The sequence below is a fragment of the Meles meles genome, chromosome 3 (assembly GCF_922984935.1).
Source record: "Meles meles chromosome 3, mMelMel3.1 paternal haplotype, whole genome shotgun sequence".
Classification (NCBI taxonomy): Eukaryota; Metazoa; Chordata; class Mammalia; order Carnivora; family Mustelidae; genus Meles; species Meles meles.
This window is the reverse complement of record NC_060068.1, coordinates 88,880,153-88,900,930: the sequence shown is the minus strand read 5'-3', so window position 1 is coordinate 88,900,930 and position 20,778 is coordinate 88,880,153. Positions and strand designations below refer to the sequence as shown.

Genomic DNA, 20,778 nt, shown 5'->3' with positions numbered 1-20,778 from the left:
ACCAACTGGTGGTGTTGCCCCATTTTGCCAATCATAGTTATTTTGCTTGAGTGAAAAATCCTATTTGATGAACAAATTTTTCCACTTCATGTCATAAATTTAACATCATCAGTAGACCTAAAAACAGACATTGCCAGATGTGCTTTTTTTAAAAGCATGTTTTAAATTATTAGCAAGACACTTATTCATCCTCTTCATTATTTTTTAGGGAAAGTACAATGTCTTTTTCCCTATTACTACTTTGCAGATTCAAGGGTATTTCAATGCTACAGAAAATGTCTTTCTTTTAGCAATATTAGCTTATAGGCTACACCTAAGTTTTCTCTGACATTTTCTAAAGTAGTTACTTAAAACTTAAAAACTGAGTTTCACTTTGTTTGATGAAAAATTTTAGTCCTATCAAAACACTAGCTATAGGGGCGCCTGGGTGGCTCAGTGGATTAAGCCACTGCCTTCGGCTCAGGTCATGATCTCAGGGTCCTGGGATCGAGCCCCGCATCGGGCTCTATGCTACGCGGGGAGCCTGCTTCCTCCTCTCTCTCTGCCTGCCCTCTCTGCCTACTTGTGATCTCTCTCTCTGTCAAATAAATAAATAAAATCTTAAAAAAAAAAAAAAAACAACCAGACTTCCGGGGGGGGGGGGGAACTAGCTATAATACTCATTTATATGTGGCTTACACTGCAACTACAGAATAAGTTATTTCTAAATCTTTAGTAAACTACAACTCAGATTTGACATGCAAGTCAACCCCTACCCCACTTGGTTTTCTTTCTCTGAACCACAGCACAAATATGACTTTAACTGGTTACTAGTTATACTAGTAGATAGATGGTACATGAAACAGAATTTTTAGAATAATGATAGGACTTCTTTAAAATTATTTTAACATTTTATTGCTGTCTATATGTAATGCAAATAATGGCTTCTGGTGATGATAAAGCATTCCAGAATTACAGACCGGGGCTACACACTTGTTAAAACCTGCTTTACATAAACCATATAATAATATTTAGGCTTAATACAGAAATTCAGAGCTAGGAGGCAAATCCTAATAGACTGGATTTAAAACATCTCTCTCATTATTAAGTTTGACATTTCCCAGAGGGAACTAGCAAAATCTTAACTAATGATTAGTGAAAGAATACAACGACAAATAGTAATAAGGGCCTGAGAAAAATATTTCTTAAAAAAGAAATCACACACAAACACTATTATGTACATTATAATCAGGTCTAAGCACAATTTTTACATTGTGTTTAGTAATATGCTAAGAATGTGAATTACAAAGTTTAGCAAAATTGGTGAAATGAACTTAATTTACAAGGAAAACAAGTTCACATGTTAGTGTTAGACTTTTTTTTTCCAATTACCTAGTAGAGAAAACAGGCCAAGGGCTCACAGGCAAATGTTAACGTGTTTTTTATTCTTCACAGTTACTGTAATCAATTATTAAATAATTTAATTCATAAGTGTTACTTATATGCACAAATTACATTTGTAACAGCATGACATTTACTTGAAAAAGGATGAAATATTTACTTATTTACATACTGCCCATAACACTGATGGACTTCTTTTTAATGCTTTGTATTCTAAAAGTTTTGCTGTTTATTTTAAACAAACAAAAGTACATTTGAAGAGAATGAACCAAAACAGTGTCACCTAAGAGGGACATCTAGCATTTCAACTAATAAGACTCGGGATTATTCAGCTTCATCCTAAAGGGTGAGCAGCATTAAAAAAATAGTAATAACAAAACCCAATCTAGCCATGTTTAAATATAAGTCATACGGCCATAATGAGTATCCTTAAAAAACGAAAAACTGAAAAGCACAAAATTTTTAAACTTTTACGACACTGCATAATAAATGTGATGTAAACTTTCTGAACATTTCTTTTCCTTCCTTAACTTTTCAAGGCCTTACCATGAAGAGCCTTAATAATGTCTTATTGTCAAGACAAGTGTACTTATTTTGGGAAAGCATTTAAAGTAACTGATTCTTCACTGCTTTAAATGACTTCTCTTAAGGTAAATGTAGTTTCCTACTTAGATCTCTATCTTTTATGTATAGCCAACCCTGGTTCTATGTGTAACTTACTACATTTTACCTATAGTCATTCCCACTAAGGATGCAGTATTATTTTAAAAAGAAACTAACTACTTTAAATGTGCTGCAAATAGGAGAACCAATTTAGAGCTGTGACCTAGGAAATAACACTTCGAGGTTCAACCCTGGAAATGGGTCTTTCATAAGTGAAGATTAACTACAACATAACTGACTTTCACAGTTTTATTATTAATTGTTCTTCAATATAATACTAATCTGACACTCATATCTTGTTAGATAACATTTCATCTGACTCACTGGGTTTCATATAAAAGGGCTTAGAGAAAGTTTCAATAAAACATTATAAAATATTAATTTTCTGTAGTTTATAGTAGTTAGCATTAAAGATATTCTGTTACGCTGAACAAAGAAGTAAAGTAATCCTGTTACCCCAAGATGCAGTCTGAATTCTATTTCATTAAGTCACTGCTTTTTTGCTACTAAATACTGCCAAAATCCAGGTGAAAGGAAAGATAAAGAAGAAGCCATGCTTCACTTGCTTCACGCGGAGGTTCCATTAGGTATTCAGTTGCCTATTCCTTTTTAATTGAAAGAATAAACCTTCACCTTACCCTTTCTCCGACTACTTCTTTGTCAATATATGGGTCACACATAATGTGAAAAACTTAAATAACAAATGTATGTTTTTTAAAAAAATGTATTTTCAAGAAGTCCCTACTTAATGCAATTTTAATCTGCCCACATGTTTAAATTTTATTACAGAGTAATTTTTTAAAAGGCAATATTGTACTGAATTCCCCACCCGAGATTCCTTTTAAATATACATCCTAAATAAACTCTTTGAGATGTAGAATGTCTTATAACATTTATGTGCAAAATAACTCTTAACCACAAAACTTTAAATAACTTCTGCATTTAAAATCAAGCAACATCCAATACTCCAGCAGCCACAAGTTGCCTTGAGAGCCAATCTAACCCCTCATAAAGTCCCATACCACTTCGAGCATCACAGCCCTGAATATACCAGCTACGGCCACAGCACAATTTATGTAGACTGAGAAGTTCAGTGATTTCTTCTACTGACAGAGCTCCAGCAACATCCTGAAAGATATATACATATCAGAATCTTTTATAATCAGCCCATCAAAATTACCATTTAAAACGAGTTCTGTTGGTACCATTCTAACTGAAAGCTAAAGTTAAAACCTAGATTCACCCTTCAGTAATTATCCTGTGATTAATAAGTATAGAGAAAAGTAGAGTTGTGATTAAGATCATTTATAGTATAGTCTGTAAAATGGCCTTATAGTGAAATCAATAAAGGTGATGAAACCTGAATGAAAGATACTGCCTGAGTCATACGGCATCAACGTAAAAGAAACAGGTTAACATATGCGTATCACAAAAATGGCTTATACATAGAGTTTATATAATGAACAGTAACTAAACTCCCACTCCAAATACTTCTGAACACCCCTACTTCCTAGATGCAACCACGAATTGTGATTTCTTACATAGTTGTCCAGATAATTTCCATGCACATTCATACAAATAAACAGAAACACACTTTAGTTTTGTGTTTTTTTTTTTAACTTAACACATCTTAAAGATAGATATCATTCCATTATTTGGACAAGAAGACCTACATTATTTTTAACATCTGAATTGCATTCCAGGGTGTAGGTGCAACATAATTTTTTCGGGTGTAGGTGCAACATAATTTTCTTAATCAGTCCTTCACTTAATATCTAGATTGAGGTTCTGTTTATGTGCTGTTACAAATACATACATATACATATGTAACATATTTTTAACTACATTCATTTGCAACATTATATGCAGGATAACCTCAGGATATTTATATCTGGAATACATTACTAGAGGTAGAACTATATGGTGCAAGGGTATATGCATCTAAAATTTTGATAGGTATGGTACTGCCAAATTGCCCTCCAAGAAAATGTCTGTTTAAAACCACACCATACGGTATATGTGAGTCTGAAGATTATGAAACATTTTTAACAATTTAAGTGGAAATGATATTCCACTTTGCCTTATCTGCATGTCTTTTTCAGTAAGTAAAGCAAAGTGTATCTGCTCTTAGTAGTTTGCCTTTTTTTTTTTTTTTTTGTTAAGAGGGAAATCCTTTATTCTTCATCCTACCCTTCCTTTTTATGTGATCTTAGCCCATCTACTGTACTGAAAAGCATTCTCATCCTCCTAGAAGCATAGACTCAAGATCTAGGAATATGTAGCTTCTCCTTGTCCTTGACCCTCCCCATTCAGACACCAAATTCTAACAAATCTTCATAAACTCTTTTCCATTTGCTTCCACCCTTCTATTCCTTTAATTCAGTCTTTTTAACTCTCCCATTTGAATTACTACAGCAATTCACTGCATCTGCCTGTCTCTAGTCCCTTCCCCCTGATTAATTCTGTGTCCTACCCCCAGATTACAGTCTTAAAACACAGATATGAGTCTGAAAACCTTTTGCTGGTTTTCCTTTGTCATGGAATAAAATCTAAATTTTTCAGCCTAGACATCTGTTATTCTAGATTTTCTTCATTCTCTACTTGACCCTCACATATATATCTTTTGATGCTCCCCTAAAACATTCATGTTTCCATTTTCTCTGCCTATAGTGTTCTTTCTTTCACATACTGACTCAAAGTCCTACCCATAATTTCAACTCTTATCATAATTTCAACTCAAATCCCACTGTACACATCTTTTATAAGATGCCACTTTTAGAACCACTCTTTTTTCCATGACAGTTATTAATATTGCTGAAGTTACTTACCAGTTTTCTATGTAGTAGAATCTCATATACAGTCACTTACATGTTTACAAACATATATAGGAGTTTCTGGTAAGCATCAACCACCTTATATACTCCAAGGTACCAAGCAGAGCACTTTCTATATATATTATATTTAAAATACCCAGCACAAACTTCTTAAATATTTATTGAATTATCAGTTTTGAAATTACCTTATGCTACCTTATGACATAGAATACACAAAATACTAAATAAGTATTCTGAAATACAAACGTGTTACCTGTTTGTTAGCAAAAATCAGGAGCAAAGCATCTCGGAGTTCTTTTTCCGTTAACAACTTTGCAAGTTCACTGTGTGCTTCACTAACTCTGTCTCTATGACTGCTATCAACAACAAATACAACAGCTACCAAAAAAAAAAAAAATCGAATTAGTCATTTTTTAACTTTCACAAATGGACCAATTATTATGGTTAGTCTACTATTTACTATGTTTTTCACAGAAAGGCTGCCTACTATAAGAGCACCTAGCAATACTTAATAGTATGACCTCAAGTAGTTCACCTAACTTTTCAGATCTCTTCATTTCCCCATGTGTAACAGGATTTACAACACTTGCTCCACCAAACACAAAGTGCTCTGTATATGAATTAATATTCTTAATTAGAATATACCTTTCATGATTTCCATAATGATGCTACTTGTTCCTTTTTTAAGTTTTTATTTTAATCACCCAATGTTCATCTTGACAAGTGCATTCCTTAATCCTCATCACCTTTTCCATCTGTCCCCCCATCTAACTCCCCTATGGTAACGAACAGTTTGTTCTCTATAGTTAAGATTAAGAATCCGTTTCTAGATTTCTCTCTTTTCTCCCCCCTTTGCTTGCTTGTTTATTTTTTTAAAAAAGATTTTATTTATTTATTTGACAGACAGATCACAAGTAGGCAGAGAGGCAGGCAGAGAGAGAGGAAGGGAAGCAGGCTCCCCGCTGAGCAGACAGCCCGATGCAGGGCTCTATCCCAGGACCCTGGGATCATGACCTGAGCGGAAGGCAGAGGCTGTAACCCATTCAGCCACCCCGGCATCCCTTAATACTTGTTTTTTAAGGTTTTATTTATTTGACAGAGATCACAAGTAGGCAGAGAGGCAGGCAGAGAGACAGAGAGGGAAGCAGGCTCCCCACTGAGAGCCCTGATGCGGGGCTTGATCCCAGGGTCCTGAAATCACAAGCTGAGCTGAAGGCAGAGGCTTTACCCTTTGAGCCACCCAGGCGCCCCTGCCTGTTTGTTTCTTAAAATCCACATGAGTGAAGCTGTATGGTCTTTGTCTTTCTCTGACTTATTTACTTAACATTATACTCTCTAGCTCCATCCATGTTATTGCAAATGACAAGATTTCATTTTTTATGGCTGAGTAATATATACATGTATCACAATTTCTTTACCCATTCATCAATGGACACTTGAGCTATTTCCATAACTTGACTATTGTTGATAATGGTACTATAAACATTGGGGTACATGTATCCCTTTGAATTAATGTTTTTGTATTCTTTGGGTAAATACCTAGTAGTCCAATTGCTAGATCGTAGAGTAGTCCTAATCTTAACTTTTTGAGGAAATCCATACTGTTTTCTAGAGTGGCTGCACCAGTTTGCATTCTAATCAACACTGGAAGAGGGTTCCTTTTTTTTCCCCACAGCCTCACCAAAACCTGTTATTTCTTATGTTGTTGACGTTATTGAATGGTGTAAGGTGATATCTCACTGCAGTTTTGTTTGCATTTCCCTGATGGTAAACGATGATGAGCATCTTTTCATGTGTCTGGTGGCCATCTGGATGTCTTCTTTGAAGAAATGTCAATTCATGTCTTCTGCCCATTTTTTAATTGGATTATTTGGTTTTTGGATCTTGAGTTGTGTAAGTTCTTTATGTATTTTGGATACTAACCCTTCATTGGGTATGTCATTTACAAATACCTTTTCCCATTCCATAGAGTGCCTTTTAGTTTTGTTGTTTCCTTCGCTGTGTAGAAGGTTTTTATTTTGATGTAGTCCCCGTGTTTATTTTTCCATTTGTTTCGCTTGCCCCAAGGGACCTATCTAGAAAAAAGTTGCTAGGCCAATGTCAAGGAAATTATTACCAGTGCTCTTTTCTAGGTTTTTTATGGCTGCAGGTCTAACATTTAGGTCTTTAATTCATTTTGAATTTATTTTCATGTATTGTGTAAGAAAGTGGTCCAGTTTCAATTTTTTTTTTTTTACATGTCGCTTCCAGTTTCCCCAACAGCATTTGTTTAAAAGACTGTCTCTTTCCAATTGGATACTCTTTCTGCTTTATCAAAGACTGTACAATTGTGGGTTTATTTCTGGGTTCTCCATTCTGTTCTATTGATCTTTATGTCTATTTTTGTGCCAGTACCATACTGTTTTGATTACTACAGATTTGTAATTTAACAACTGGAAATCCAGAATTGTGATGCTTCCAACTTTGCTTTTCGTTTTCAAGATTGCTTTGGCTATTCGGGGTCTTTTTAGGGTTGTTTGTTCTAGCTCTGTGAAAAATGTTGTTGGTATTTTGATAGGAATTGCATTAAATGTGTAGATTGCTTTGGGTAGTATAGACATTTAAACAATATTTGTTCTTTCATTTTTTAAAGTTTTTTTTTTAAGATTTTATTTATTTATTTGCGAGACAGAGATTACAAGTAGGCAGAGAGGCAGGCAGAGAGAGAGGAGGAAGCAGGTTCCCGGCTGAGCAGAGAGCCCGATGAGGGGCTCGATCCCAGGACCCTGAGACCATGACCTGAGCCGAAGGCAGAGGCTTCAACCTACTGAGCCACCCAGGCGCCCCTAAAGTATTTTTTTAAGACTTTATTATTCATTTGAGAGTGACACAGAGAGAGAGAGCGCAAGCAGGGGGGAGAGGTAGGGGGAAGGCAGCTGCAGACATCCCACTGAGCTGAGAGCCTGATGTGAGCCCCGATCTCATAACCTGGAGATCATGACCTAAGCCAAAGGCGGATGGTGCTTAACCATCTGAGCCACCCAGGCACTCCATATTTTTCTCAATCCATAAGCATGAAATGTGTTTCCATTTCTTTGTTTCATCTTAAATTTGTTTCATCGGTGTTTTATAGATTTCAGAGTTTTATCTCTTTGGTTACGTTTATACCAAGGTATCATTATTATTTTAGGTGCAACTGTAAATGGGATTATTAACTTCTCTTTTGGCTGCTTCATTACTGGTGTATAAAAATGCAACAGAATTCTGTAAATTGATTTTATATCCTATACCTTAACTGACTTCGTTTATCTAACAGTTTTTGGTGGTCTTTCAGGTCAGAAACACACACACACACACACACACAGAGTATCACGTCATCTGCAAACAGTGAAAGTTTTATTTCTTCTTGCCAATTTGGATGCCTCTTCTTTTTTTGTCTGATTGCTGTGGCTAGCCCTTCCAGGACTATGTTGAATAAAAGTGGTGAGAATGGACATCCTTGTTTCACTCCTAACCTTAGGGGAAAGGTTCTCATTGATGATGTTAGCTGTGGGTTTTTCATAGACGGTCTTTATTACATTGAGGTACATTCCCTCTAAACCACTTTGTTGAGGATTTTTATCATAAAGAGATGTTGTACTTTGTTAAATGTTTTTTTTTAATCTATTGAAATGACCATATAGTTCTTATCCTTACTCTTATTGACGTGATCTATCATGTTGATTGATCTGCAATTACTGACACACACTTGCAACCTAGGAATAAATACCACTTGGTCGTGGTGAATGATCTTTTTATATTGTTGGATTCAGTTTGTTGGTATTTTATTAAGGATTTTTGCATCTTTGTTCAGAGAAATCAGCTGGTAGTTCTTTTTTATGTTATCTATCTGATTTTGATATCAGGGTAATGCTGGCCTCATAGAATGAATTTGGAAGTTCTCCTTCCTTTTCTATTTTTTAGAATAGTTGAGAAGAATAGGTATTAACTTTTCTTTAAATGTTTGGTAGAATTCTCCTGTAAAGCCATCTGATCCTGGACTTTGGTTTGTTGAGAGTTTTGTTTTTTGTTTTTTAACTCTTTTACTTATTGGGGGCACCTGGGTGGCTCAGTGGGTTAAAGCCTCTGCCTTCGGCTCAGGTCGTGATCTCAGAGTCCTGGGATCAAGCCCTGCGTCAGGCTCTCTGCTCAGCAGGGAGCCTGCTTCCTCTTCCCTCTCTCTGCCTGCCTCTCTAACTACTTGTGATCTGTCAAATAAATAAATAAAATCTTTAAAAAAAAGATTTTACTTATTTATTTGAGAGAGAGAGAGAGAGAGGGGGGAAGCACAAGCAGTGGGGAGGGGCAGAGGGAGAGAAGAAGTAGACTACCCACTGAGTGGGGAACCAGATGCAGGGCTGGATCCCAAGACTCCTAGATCATGACCTGAGCCAAAGGGAGACACTTAACTTATTGACCCACCCAGGTACCTTTATTTTCTGGGAGTTTTTTGGTTACTGATTCAATTGCTTTGCTGGTAATCAGACTGTTCAAATTTTCTATTTTTTTCTTATTTCAGTTTTAGTAGTTTATGTTTTGAGTAATTTATCCATTTTTTCTAGATTGTCCAATTTGTTCACATATACTTTTTCATAATATTCTAATTGTTTGTATTTCTGTGGGGGGTTTTTGTTATTGTTACTTCTTTTCTCTCATTTGTGATTTATTTGGTTCCTTTTTCTTCCTTGATAAGTCTGGCTAGCAGTTTATCAATTTTTTTTTTTTTTTTTTTGACAGAGAGAGATCACAAGTAGACAGAGAGGCAGGCAGAGAGAGAGAGAGAGAGGGAAGCAGGCTCCCTGCTGAGCAGAGAACCCGATGCGGGACTCGATCCCAGGACCCTGAGATCATGACCTGAGCCGAAGGCAGCGGCTTAACCCACTGAGCCACCCAGGTTCCCCAGTTTATCAATTTTATTGACTTTTTTTTATGAACAAGCTCATGGTTTCACTGATCTGTTCTATAAGTTTTTTTTAGTTTCTGTATCATTTATTTCTGCTCTTTTTTTTTTTAAGATTTTATTTATTTATTTGACAGAGAGAGATCACAAGTAGGCAGAGAGGCAGGCAGAGAGAGAGGGAGCAGGGTAGAAGCAGGCTCCCCGCTGAGCAGAGAGCCTGATGCGGGACTCGATCCCAGGACCCTGGGATCATGACCTGAGCCGAAGGCAGCGGCTTAACACACTGAGCCACCCAGGCGCCCCTCTGCTCTAATCTTATTATTTCTTTCCTTCTACTGGTTTTGGGCTGCATTGGTTTGTTCTTTTCCTAGCTCCTTTAAGTATAAGGTTAAGTTGAGATTGTCTTACTTCTTGAGGTAGGCCTGTATTGCTACAAAGTTCCCTCTTAGAACAGCTTTTGCTGCATCCCGAAGGTTTTGAACCACTGTGTTTTCATTTTCATTTGTTTCCACATACTTCCTGAGTTGTTCTTTGATTTTTCAGGTTGACCCATTCATGGTTTAGTAGCATGTTATTTAACCCCTATGTATTTGCAGTCTTCCCATATTCTTTCCTGTGGATGACTTCTAGTTTCATAGCATTGTGGTAAGAAAAGATGCATTGAGGAGTTCCTTGATGGCACAGTTGTTCAGCTCAGGTCATGATCCCAGGGTCATGGGGTCAAGCCCCACATGGGGCTCCACAGGGAGTCTGCTTGACATTCTCTCTTTCCCTCTCCCTCTCCATTTGCCATCCCCCACTCACACTAAGTAAATAAACCTTTAAAAAAAGAAAAATAAAGAAAAGATGCATTGATCTTTTTGAATTTGTTGAGGCTTCTTTTGTGGCCTATGATGCTACTTATTCTTTGACTACTACTTTGCCAAAAAATAATGTAAATAAATCACCATCTTTATCTCTCCAAAGTATTCTCTCTAGGTGCCTTACACAGCACCTTCTACATATACTGTACTCACAATATACAGGAGAAACTTCACAAGTATATACTGAATTGATTCCCTTTTGAAATCTTTCTAGCTACCTCATGGTAGCTAAAAATCCCAACTTTTCAACCATTCCTCATGTTCAAAATCCCTTTTTCCCTATTAATCACTGTATCAAAAATCCCAATGTAAAAATAATTACCTAGTTTCTTTGCTAGGTGGAAGGTATGACGATATATGAAACATGGCATGAACATAAGTTTCATGTTGGGTAAAGGCAAAAGCATAAAATGGAGCCTAAATATAAATAAATACTTTAGGTGGAATGTGTGGTAAAACATAGTTTGGCCAAAAGCAAACCACTGCAGGTTCTTCTGGAGTAACAGAGAGATTATGAGACAAATATTTTAATGAATTGACTAGAGCAGCAGAAACATACACCAAGAATTCTATCCTTCCTCACAATATTGCCAGTGATCACACTCATATGAATAGTAATAATGTACTTTAACTGTTAAGAGCAGCAAACAGTATGTACTCTTAACTGCCTAGATATAAAAGGTAAGTATGGTTTTAAGCTATGATTTTTTTTAATGAATAAACCGAAGTACATATCCCAGTCTTTCCACCTTAACATTTTAATAAAATAAGTTTCACTAGTTAAAATCAATTCCACAGAAAACTGGCATCTTAAAATTCTGAAAAATTAAGATATCATTTTTCACTCTTACCTTGGGTATTGAGGTAATAATGTTTCCACAATGGTCTTAATTTGTGTTTTCCACCTACATCCCAAATAGTGAACTTTAGATTTTTATATTCTACAGTTTCCACATTAAAACCTGTTTTTAAAAAAAGTTACTTTAATAGTGAACTTATATTTATAATGAATAACACACCAAACACAGGTGACCCACTGTTCAGAATTGTGATAATACAAATTATCTTCATACAGCAATATCTACTGCTGCCCCAACCAACTCCACTCCTTTTTTTTTTTTTTAATTTTATTTAACCAACTCCACTCCTAATAAACCTACATGGGGAATATATACCTTTAACAGCTATTAGCCCTCTAAGCCTCCAGCAGGATCCTTAGATCCTGAAACTCAAATACCTAACAGCTCTGCACCACTACCACTCCCTCACCCTAATCCTCACCAACCCTTAAATCCCTCCAACTGTCCCACCAACACTGTTCTCTCTTATTATCCCACCATCCACATTTCAATCCCACAGCACTGAACCTTCCATTTTTTTCTCAGACATGTTAGTGTCTTAGAGCCAGTAAAGAGCCCACCACAATGCCATACTGGCATAAAATAAGACCCCTCAAGAACTCAGCTATACGCTAGGGTTTGTCTATAAAGCATCCATTAAAGTAAAAAGCAGTACTTATACTTACCAATTGTTGGAATAGGCTGCATGAATTCATCCTGTTTTAACTTAAACAAAATAGTAGTTTTTCCAGCACCATCTAATCCTAACGTAACAACTCGAATTTCCATTTTTGGTCCAATGTGAACTCTATTGTCCTGTAATTTTTAAAAATTTAAATCTTATTTTGATATGGAATTTGAAAGTACTAGCATTTATACTTTTATTTATAATATCTTTGTTAATTATTTCATCTCCTACTCATTCCTCTGATTCCATGGACAAATAGCAACCTGTATTATTATAATTTTGTTGCACGAATCTAATTCCTTACAGAACTGAAATAACAAACATTAAAAAAAAACTATAAGCCTGTGGTAACAGGTATACAATATACAAAGATGTAATCTGTGATATTAGAACATAAAGTATGGGGGGGAGGAGCTATAAAAAACAGACCGTTTATATGCAGAATAAGTTAAATTGTTACCACTTTCCAACAGAATGTTATAACAAGATGTTCTTTGTAATAGCAATGGTAAACACAGAAATCCACAGAATATACACAAAAAGAAATGAGTAAGGAATCAAACCATTACACTATTAAAAAAATCACTGAGGGGCACCTAGGTGGCTCAGTGGGTTAAAGCCTCTGCCTTCGGCTCAGGTCATGATCCCAGGGTCATGGGATTGAGCCCCACATCAGGCTCTCTGCTTGGCGGGGAGCCTGCTTCCCTTCCTCTCTCTCTGCCTGCCTCTCTGCCTACTTGTGATTTCTGTCTGTCAGATAAATAAATAAAATCTTCAAAAAAAAATCACTGAGACACAGAAGACGGCAATAAGGCAAAAGGAAAAGAAAAAAGCTGTAAGATATACAAAAACAATGAACAGAATGGTAATAACAAGTCCTTAATTATTAATAATTACTTGAAACATAAATGGGTTTAATTCCCCAATGAAAAGACACAGTTTGACTAAATGGATAAAAAATACCCAAGATCTAACAATACGCAGTCTATAAGAGACTCACTTCATATTTAAGGACATAAAAAGGCTGAAAGTGAAGAAAAAGAAAAAGATATTCCATGTAAACCATACTCAAGAGAGCAGGGGTGGCTATCCTAGAATGAGACAAAATAGACTTTAAATCAGAAACTGTTATAAGAGACAAAAGGTCATTACATATTGATAAAAGGGTAGATTTACAAATAACATATAACAATTACAAATATTTGGATATTAAAATATGGATAAAAGTTCCAAAATGAGACCCAAAACTATAAAACTCTTAGAAGAAAATATAGTGCAAAATCTTCATGACAATGGATTTGGTAGTGATTTTTTTTTTTTTTGGATATCACACCAAAAACACAGTTGACAAAAGCAAAAGTAAACAAATGGGACCAAATCAATCTTAAATTTTTATGACTCAAAGGACACTATCAATAAAGTGAAGAAGCAACGCACAAAATGTGACCAAGTATTTGGAAATCATGTATCTAAAAATGGATTCCCTACTATAATATATAAGAACTCCTACAGCTCAATGAAAAAAGTCAAGTAACTCAATTAAAAAACAAGCAAAGGACTTGTATAAAATTTGTCAAAAGAAGATATAAGCTGGCCAATAAGCATATGAAATGAGGCTCAACTTCATTAATCATCAGAGAAATGCAAATCAAAACCACAATGAGATATCACCTCACATCTAACAGGATGGCTACTATCTAAAAAAAAAAGAAAGAAAAAAAATTAATGTGTTGATGAAAATGTGGAAAAATTGCAACCCTTGTGCATTGTTGGTAGGATTACAAATGGTACAACCACTATTGAAAACAACATTTCCTCAAAAAAATAAAAATATAACTGCCATATCCAGTAATCTCACTTTCGGATACATACCAAAAGAAATGAAAGCAAGGTCTCAGAGGAATATGTGTACACCCATGTTCACAGTTACACTATTTATAATAGCCAAGATGTGGAAGCAACCCAAATGTCCATCAATGGATGAATGTATAAATAAAATGTATATACAAACAATGCAGTATTATTTAGCCTTAAAACAGAAGAAAATTCTGTCACATGCCACAATATGGGTGAACTCTGAGGATATACTAATTGAGATCAGCCAGTCATAAAAAGACAAATACTGATTATATGGCTCCACTTATATATTGGTCATTACATGAGGTATTTCGAATACTAAAATTCACAAAAAACAGAAGTAGAATGGTAGTTCCCAGGAGGTGGTGAGAGAGGGGGAAAGGGGACTTACTGTTTATATGGCATGGAAGTTAAGTTTTTTAAAATGCAAAATTCCTGGAGGTATACTGAATGTAAATATACTCAACAATACTGAACTATACAATTAAAAATGGTTAAGATCAGGGGTGCCTGGGTGGCTTAGTCAGTTAGGCATCCGACTCCTTGATTTTAGCTCAGGTCATGATCTCAGGGTCATGAGCTCAAGACCTGCATCAGGCTCCCTCCATGCTGAGCATGGAGCCTGCATGAGATTTTTCTCTCTCCCTCTGCTTCTCCCCTCTCCCTATGCTCACTTTCTCTTTCAAAAAAAACCAAAAAACAAAAAACAAAAACAAAAAACAAAATGGGTAAGATGGTAACTTTTACATTTTACACACACACACAAATGTGGTATATCTGCACAATAAAGTACCCTGCAAAAAAAAAAAAGAACAGAAAATGTCACTGAATACTGCTACGGAGTAATCTCTAGGACGTAAACTTAGGTGAAAAGAACAAAGAGAAGAAGTAATGTTTTCTAACCTTTAAATATGATGAGTGTACATACAAATATATACATAAATGTATTTCTTTGTATTGTTTTTTAAATGATGAAGAAAACTAAGGAAAAATTCTTGAGGCTTTTCTATGGAGACGGGAGGAAAAACATGGAGGGGTTTGGGTTAGAAGCTGGACTTCTCTAAATGAACCCTGCTTTGTAGATTCGACTCTGGACCATGTAAATGTTTCACAGAGCTATAAAATAAGATGAAGTTCTAAAAAAATAGACCCTGAAAAAGGAAAATAAAATGAAACAAATGAACTTTTTAGATTAGAGGAAATTCACTGTAAAAGAGACCAAAATATATCAACTATATATGATAATATATATAATGGCAAGTACAGGCCTTGTTTGGTTGGATTCTGTTTCCAGAAACAAAACTTTTTTAGCCGTCTGGAAAATCTGAATAACTAACTGGATAATTGTTAATATTAGAGATTCATTATTAAATTTTTTTAGGTTTATAACAATATTTTGGTTATGTTTTTTAAAATAGTCCTTACCTTTTACAAATACACACAACAATATTTCATAGATGAAATGATATGCTGGGATTTGTTCCAAAATAACCTGAGAGACTGCAGGTAGAAAGGGGAATGGGGAAAAGGATAGATGAAATAAAATTTTTAATTGTTAAAGTAGGTGATGGGTACATGGAGATTCATTACACCACTTTCTATTTTCCACTGATAAAAGTTTTTTTCAAGGGTGCCTGGGTGGCTCAGTGGGTTAAAGCCTCTGCCTTTGGCTCAGGTCATGATCCCAGGTTCCTGGGATCGAGCCCCACATCAGGTTCTCTGCTCAGCAGGGAGCCTGCTTCCTCCTCTCTCTCTCTCTGCCTGCCTCTCTGACTACTTGTGATCTTTGTCTGTCAAATAAATAAATAAAATCTTTAAAAAAAAAAGTTTTTTTCAAAAAAACCCTATAAATTTCTTAGTTGTCTCTTCAAGCTAATTATCATGGAATGTAAAACAATTATGATTTATCAGAAGCCATACCTAAAAATGAAGTACTGTACATTACCTTTGTAAAAGTGACAGGGATACTGGCATCCAACTGAATGTGATCTGCAACCTCTGTAAACTGCTGCTGCTGTTTTTGCAGTGTTTCTAGTAACCTTGTAATTTCCTGCTTTGCCAAAACAACTCTACAATCATCCTAGAAAAGAGAATATAGTTTTCTGGTAAACTTGTTACAGGAAGAAAGAAAAAAGAGTTATCTCCAAAAATCAAGAAAAATTAACATTACCGTATTCAAAGTTAGCTTAAATATAAATTTGACTAGACTAATAATTGGGCATTAATAAATAATTAAAGAGTCTTTCAATAGAAGCATGGTTAAATTGTGGTATATTCAGAAAGGCTACACTATACCACAATGAGAACAAGCCACAATGATACCTAATGATATGAATTTCACAAACATAATGTCAAGTAAAAGAAGATATGACAAGAAGACTTCATACTGCATGATTCTATTTTTATTAATTACCAAAAGAAACAAAAGAAACAAAAATAATATATGCATTAGAAGTCAGGGTAGTGGGTAGTGGTTTATCCTCAGAGGGGAAGGCAGGTGGTTATTAGAACAGAATATGAAGGGTTTCTAGGGGTGTGGTAATGTTCTGTTATTTGATATGGGTGTTAGTTACACAGTAATGCCCAGTCTGAAAATGCAATCAGCTGAACACTTATGCACACTATATGTATGTTGTACTTTTATAAAAAATCTAAGATATATGTGTATTGGTTTTTAAAAAATTGACTAAAGTTCAAATTGAAAAGCTTCCCTTGCCCTCTAGATCTCCAAACTCTCTCTTCAAAGTCAAGCACATATTTTGCACTGTTTCTAGTAACCTTGTAATTTCCTGCTTTGCCAAAACAACTCTACAATCATCCTAGAAAAGAGAATATAGTTTTCATCATATCCACATATTGATAATTCTCAAATATCAATCCAGAGATATTCTACACACATACCAATGTATTCGTTTTAAGACAGAAATCTCCTAACAATAGGTAAGCTCGATGAGAGCAGCGGTGTGTAGTTTTTGCTCACTGTTGCATATTCACATTAGTTGATTATGAATAATAAACTTTGCTTATTATTTGCATGTTGTTCCAGCTGCTCAGAACAAAACCCTTGAAACTCTTGCCTTCTACTCTCTCATGCCCCACATACGAATGAATCCTACTGGACATCCAGAATATGGACACTTCTTACTCCTACTAGCCAAGCCACTATTCTCTCTCATGTGGAATTCTACAACAGCCTCCAAATTCCTTTTTTCTCCTAACATCTTCCCTCCATCTTAGCCCTCCTTCAATCTATTTTTTACATATCAAAGTCATCTTTAAGTAAAACCAAGTCATTCTTGTCAAAATTTCACATTGGCTTCTCCATTTCAATCAGTAAAAGCTGAAGTCCTTCCAGTGACCCATAAAGCCTTCCTTACAGATAATTCCCCATTACTTCCAGGTTTCAGCTTCTATTACCCTTTCCTTTACTTACTGTGTTCCACCCATAGTGGCTTCTTCTGCTGTTTTTCAAACACACCAGGCAAGCTGCCCTAGGGTTTTTGCTCTAATCATTTCCTAAGCTGGAATATTCTTCCCCACATTACGGCTTGAACAAATTCCTTCACCTTCTTCCTTTATGAGGCTTTGCTCATAAAGGTTGCTTTAAGTATGTCGTAATCACGTTTAATCTACCTACCTGTTGCAAAGTCTTTTCACAATGGAGACAGGCTGTTGAAACCTGGGACAATAAAATAGTCATATCTTCTTGTTGCTGCCTGAGCCAAATCAGTTTTTCCCGAACGTGCGCATCAACAACACTTAGAGCCATTTCTTCTTGACGACACAAAGTTTCATGTAGATCAGAAAAATAAGCTCGGACACATGACCGGGCATTCTCTGCAGTACCTGGTACCTAACGAAATTAAAATTAGTTTGAAACAACTTTAACCATAACAAAGATTTTATATGTGAATTAATGAAAATTTAAATACCATCTATGTCCTTAAAAATCTCAAAATTGCTATCTCAACACTTGATCTTTCTCCTTAACCACAGCCTTCGGACATTCAAATGTTTAAGTAGCAACTGAAGCAAAATGGAATACCTACTCTCCAGTCTCTCCCATGGCCAAACCTAGTTTCCTCCATCTCAGCAACTGGCAGTGCCATCCTCTATGCTCTTCAAACTAAAAAACTGGAGTCACCCTTAATACTTCTCTTTCAAATTCCACTAGTCCCTCAGAAAATTCTTCTAACTTCAAAATATATCCAAAATCTGATCAAGCCTCACCACCTCCACCTCTACCAACCTGATCCATCATCTATCACCTGATTATTACAACAGTCTTCTAATTGGTTTCACTAGATCTACTCCTGCCCTCTACAGCATGTTCTCCATCAGTAACCAGACCAATCCTTTTAAAATGTTATATCAGAAACAATTATTCTTTTGCCCAAAATTCTCCAAATGTTTCCCATTCCACTGAGAGTAAATGCCAAAATCCTTTATGTGGGGTGTTCAAGGACAGGCGCCCTGAGAAAGCAACATCTGAGCAAAGACCTGAAGAAGGTAAGAGAGGAAACCACATCAGTATCTTGAAGAGCATTCCTGACAAAAAGAAGAGCAAGTAACCAGTAAGACCTTTTCTGATCTCAGCTCCTACTACACTCTGTCATCCTACTCTAGCTGCATTTAGCCTCCCCACAGCTGTTTCATTTGTTTTTACTGAAGTATAGGTGATACACAATGTTATATTAGTTTCAGGTGTACAACATAGTGATCTGACAATTCTACACATTACTCAGTGCACACTACAGTAAGTATAGTCACCATACAACCTTATTACAATTATTACTGACTGTATTCCCCCCTATGCTGTACTTTTCATTTCTGTGACTTATTTATTTCATAACTGGAAGTCTACTCCTCTTACTCCCTAAAAATATGGAACACTTCACAAATTTGCAAATCATCCTCACACAAGTGCCATGCTAATGATCTTTGCTGTATCATTCCAATTTTAATGCAAATGCTACTGAAGTGAGCACTCCACACAGTTTAAGTGCACCAGCACCTCAGGACCTTTGCACTTGCTCTTCTCTTTGCCTAGAATGCTCTTCCCCCATATATTAGCGTGGTTCCCTTACTCCTCTGCTTTACCTCTTTGCTCAATGTTCCTTTTTCAGGGAGTCTATCCATGAATACCCCATATAAAAGTGCACGCTCCCTTTCTCTTGTTTTTCTCCAAAGCTCCTAACATTCTTTTAAGTATTGACCTTTTCCCCATATTAGAATATGAATGGTAAAGGCAGAACTTTTTTACTTATACAGCATTATTTCCTTAGCTAGAACAATACTAAAAGAGTGTCTGGCTCTTATATGTGTTTAATAAATATTCACTGAATAAAATATTTCCATTATAGCACAACAGAGCCCTCTGTGATGGTGGATACGTTCTGTATCTGTGTGGTCCAATATGGTAGCCACTAGCTATACATAGCTGAATATACTTGAAATGCAGCTAATGAAACCAAGAAAACAAATTTTATATTTTACTAGATTTTTAAATAATTTAAACTTAAATAGCCATATATGGGTAATGGCTACTGCATTTGGCAAAGCAGTACTAGCATTATTCCCCCAATGACTTAGCTTTCAATTTGTTTGATTATCGAAGCAAAATATTGCATTTTTGAATATCCCTGTATATTCCCATCCAAAAATATTCCTTTTGCCTCCATAATTCAATTTTAAAAAGCAAGTCTATAACTACCTCCTAAGTTCCTTCCCTCTCTTTACAGCTAAACTTCTTAAAAGTTAAAAACACTCACTTCCCAACATCTATTTACTCTTCAGTTCACAGGAGGGTATCTTCCTTATTATTTCACAGACATAATAAATTCAATATCTTAATTAAACTTATTACTTTGTTCCACTATCCCTCCCAAAGTTCTTCCTCCTTCCCCATTAATGCATGGTATCACCATCCATTCACTTGGGCAAGAAAGAAATCCAGGCATCATGCCTGACCCTTCAAGTTACTTACAAAATCAGTATTATGAATCAATCACTAAACCCTACCTATTCTACTACTCTAAAATCTCAAGCCCATCTACCTCTCTCCATTCTCACTACTGTAGTATTATAGGCCATAAACATCTCTCAACCAGATAATTTCAGCAACCTCCTATTACTAGGTTCTCCTGCTTCCAATTCATTTTCTATATTGAAAAGCTACCTTTTTTTTCTCATTTACTTCTTTTTTTAAAATTTTTTATTAATTTTTTTATTTTTTTATAAACATATAATGTATTTTTATCCCCAGGGGTACAGGTCTGTGAATCGCCAGGTTTACACACTTCACAGCACTCACCATAGCACGAAAAGCTACCTTTCTTAATGCAAATTTGATTATTTTATTCCTACATGAATTTTTCAATTGCTCATCACTGCCCTTGGGATAAAGTCTAAAATCTTTAGCATAGCTAACAAGATCCTGTATGACTTGGCCCTTAACTCTCCAATATTTTTTCTTGCCATGTCCCATCCAATACTCAAAGATCCAAGTGTATTGAACTGAGTTGTTTCAATAATGTGTCCAGTTCTTATTTCCAGGCATTTAAGGTATGCTTCTCTCTGTAGGACAATTCACTACCCCCTGCTCACTCTTCTCCCTGACTAAATTTCTTCAAATCTCAGTTTAGTATCTTGTCTTCTGGGAAACTTCCCCTGACTCAGCTAAATTAATGCCCCTCTTATGCAATGCCAAGGTGTTTTATACTTCCCCCACAAAATA

General features: G+C 35.7%; 1 protein-coding gene and 1 non-coding gene across 3 annotated transcripts in view; both read right to left on the bottom strand.

Moving 5' to 3' along the window:
* Nucleotides 1-878: 878 nt before the first annotated feature.
* The window catches only part of TRIM23 (tripartite motif containing 23), a 32,355-nt gene continuing 12,455 nt past the window's right edge, over nucleotides 879-20,778 (bottom strand). For both annotated transcript variants that reach the window (XM_046000694.1, XM_046000695.1), the window contains exons 6-11: nucleotides 17,680-17,895; nucleotides 15,988-16,122; nucleotides 12,184-12,313; nucleotides 11,510-11,620; nucleotides 5,131-5,255; nucleotides 879-3,171 (exon numbers count right to left, since the gene is read on the bottom strand). In XM_046000694.1, coding sequence (XP_045856650.1) covers nucleotides 2,992-3,171; nucleotides 5,131-5,255; nucleotides 11,510-11,620; nucleotides 12,184-12,313; nucleotides 15,988-16,122; nucleotides 17,680-17,895 — 897 coding nt within the window. In that variant the 3' untranslated portion in view covers nucleotides 879-2,991. The remainder of the gene's footprint in view (nucleotides 3,172-5,130; nucleotides 5,256-11,509; nucleotides 11,621-12,183; nucleotides 12,314-15,987; nucleotides 16,123-17,679; nucleotides 17,896-20,778) is intronic.
* On the bottom strand, nucleotides 18,921-19,030 carry LOC123939510. The gene has a single exon (XR_006817889.1). It is a non-coding gene; the product is annotated as a U6 spliceosomal RNA (small nuclear RNA).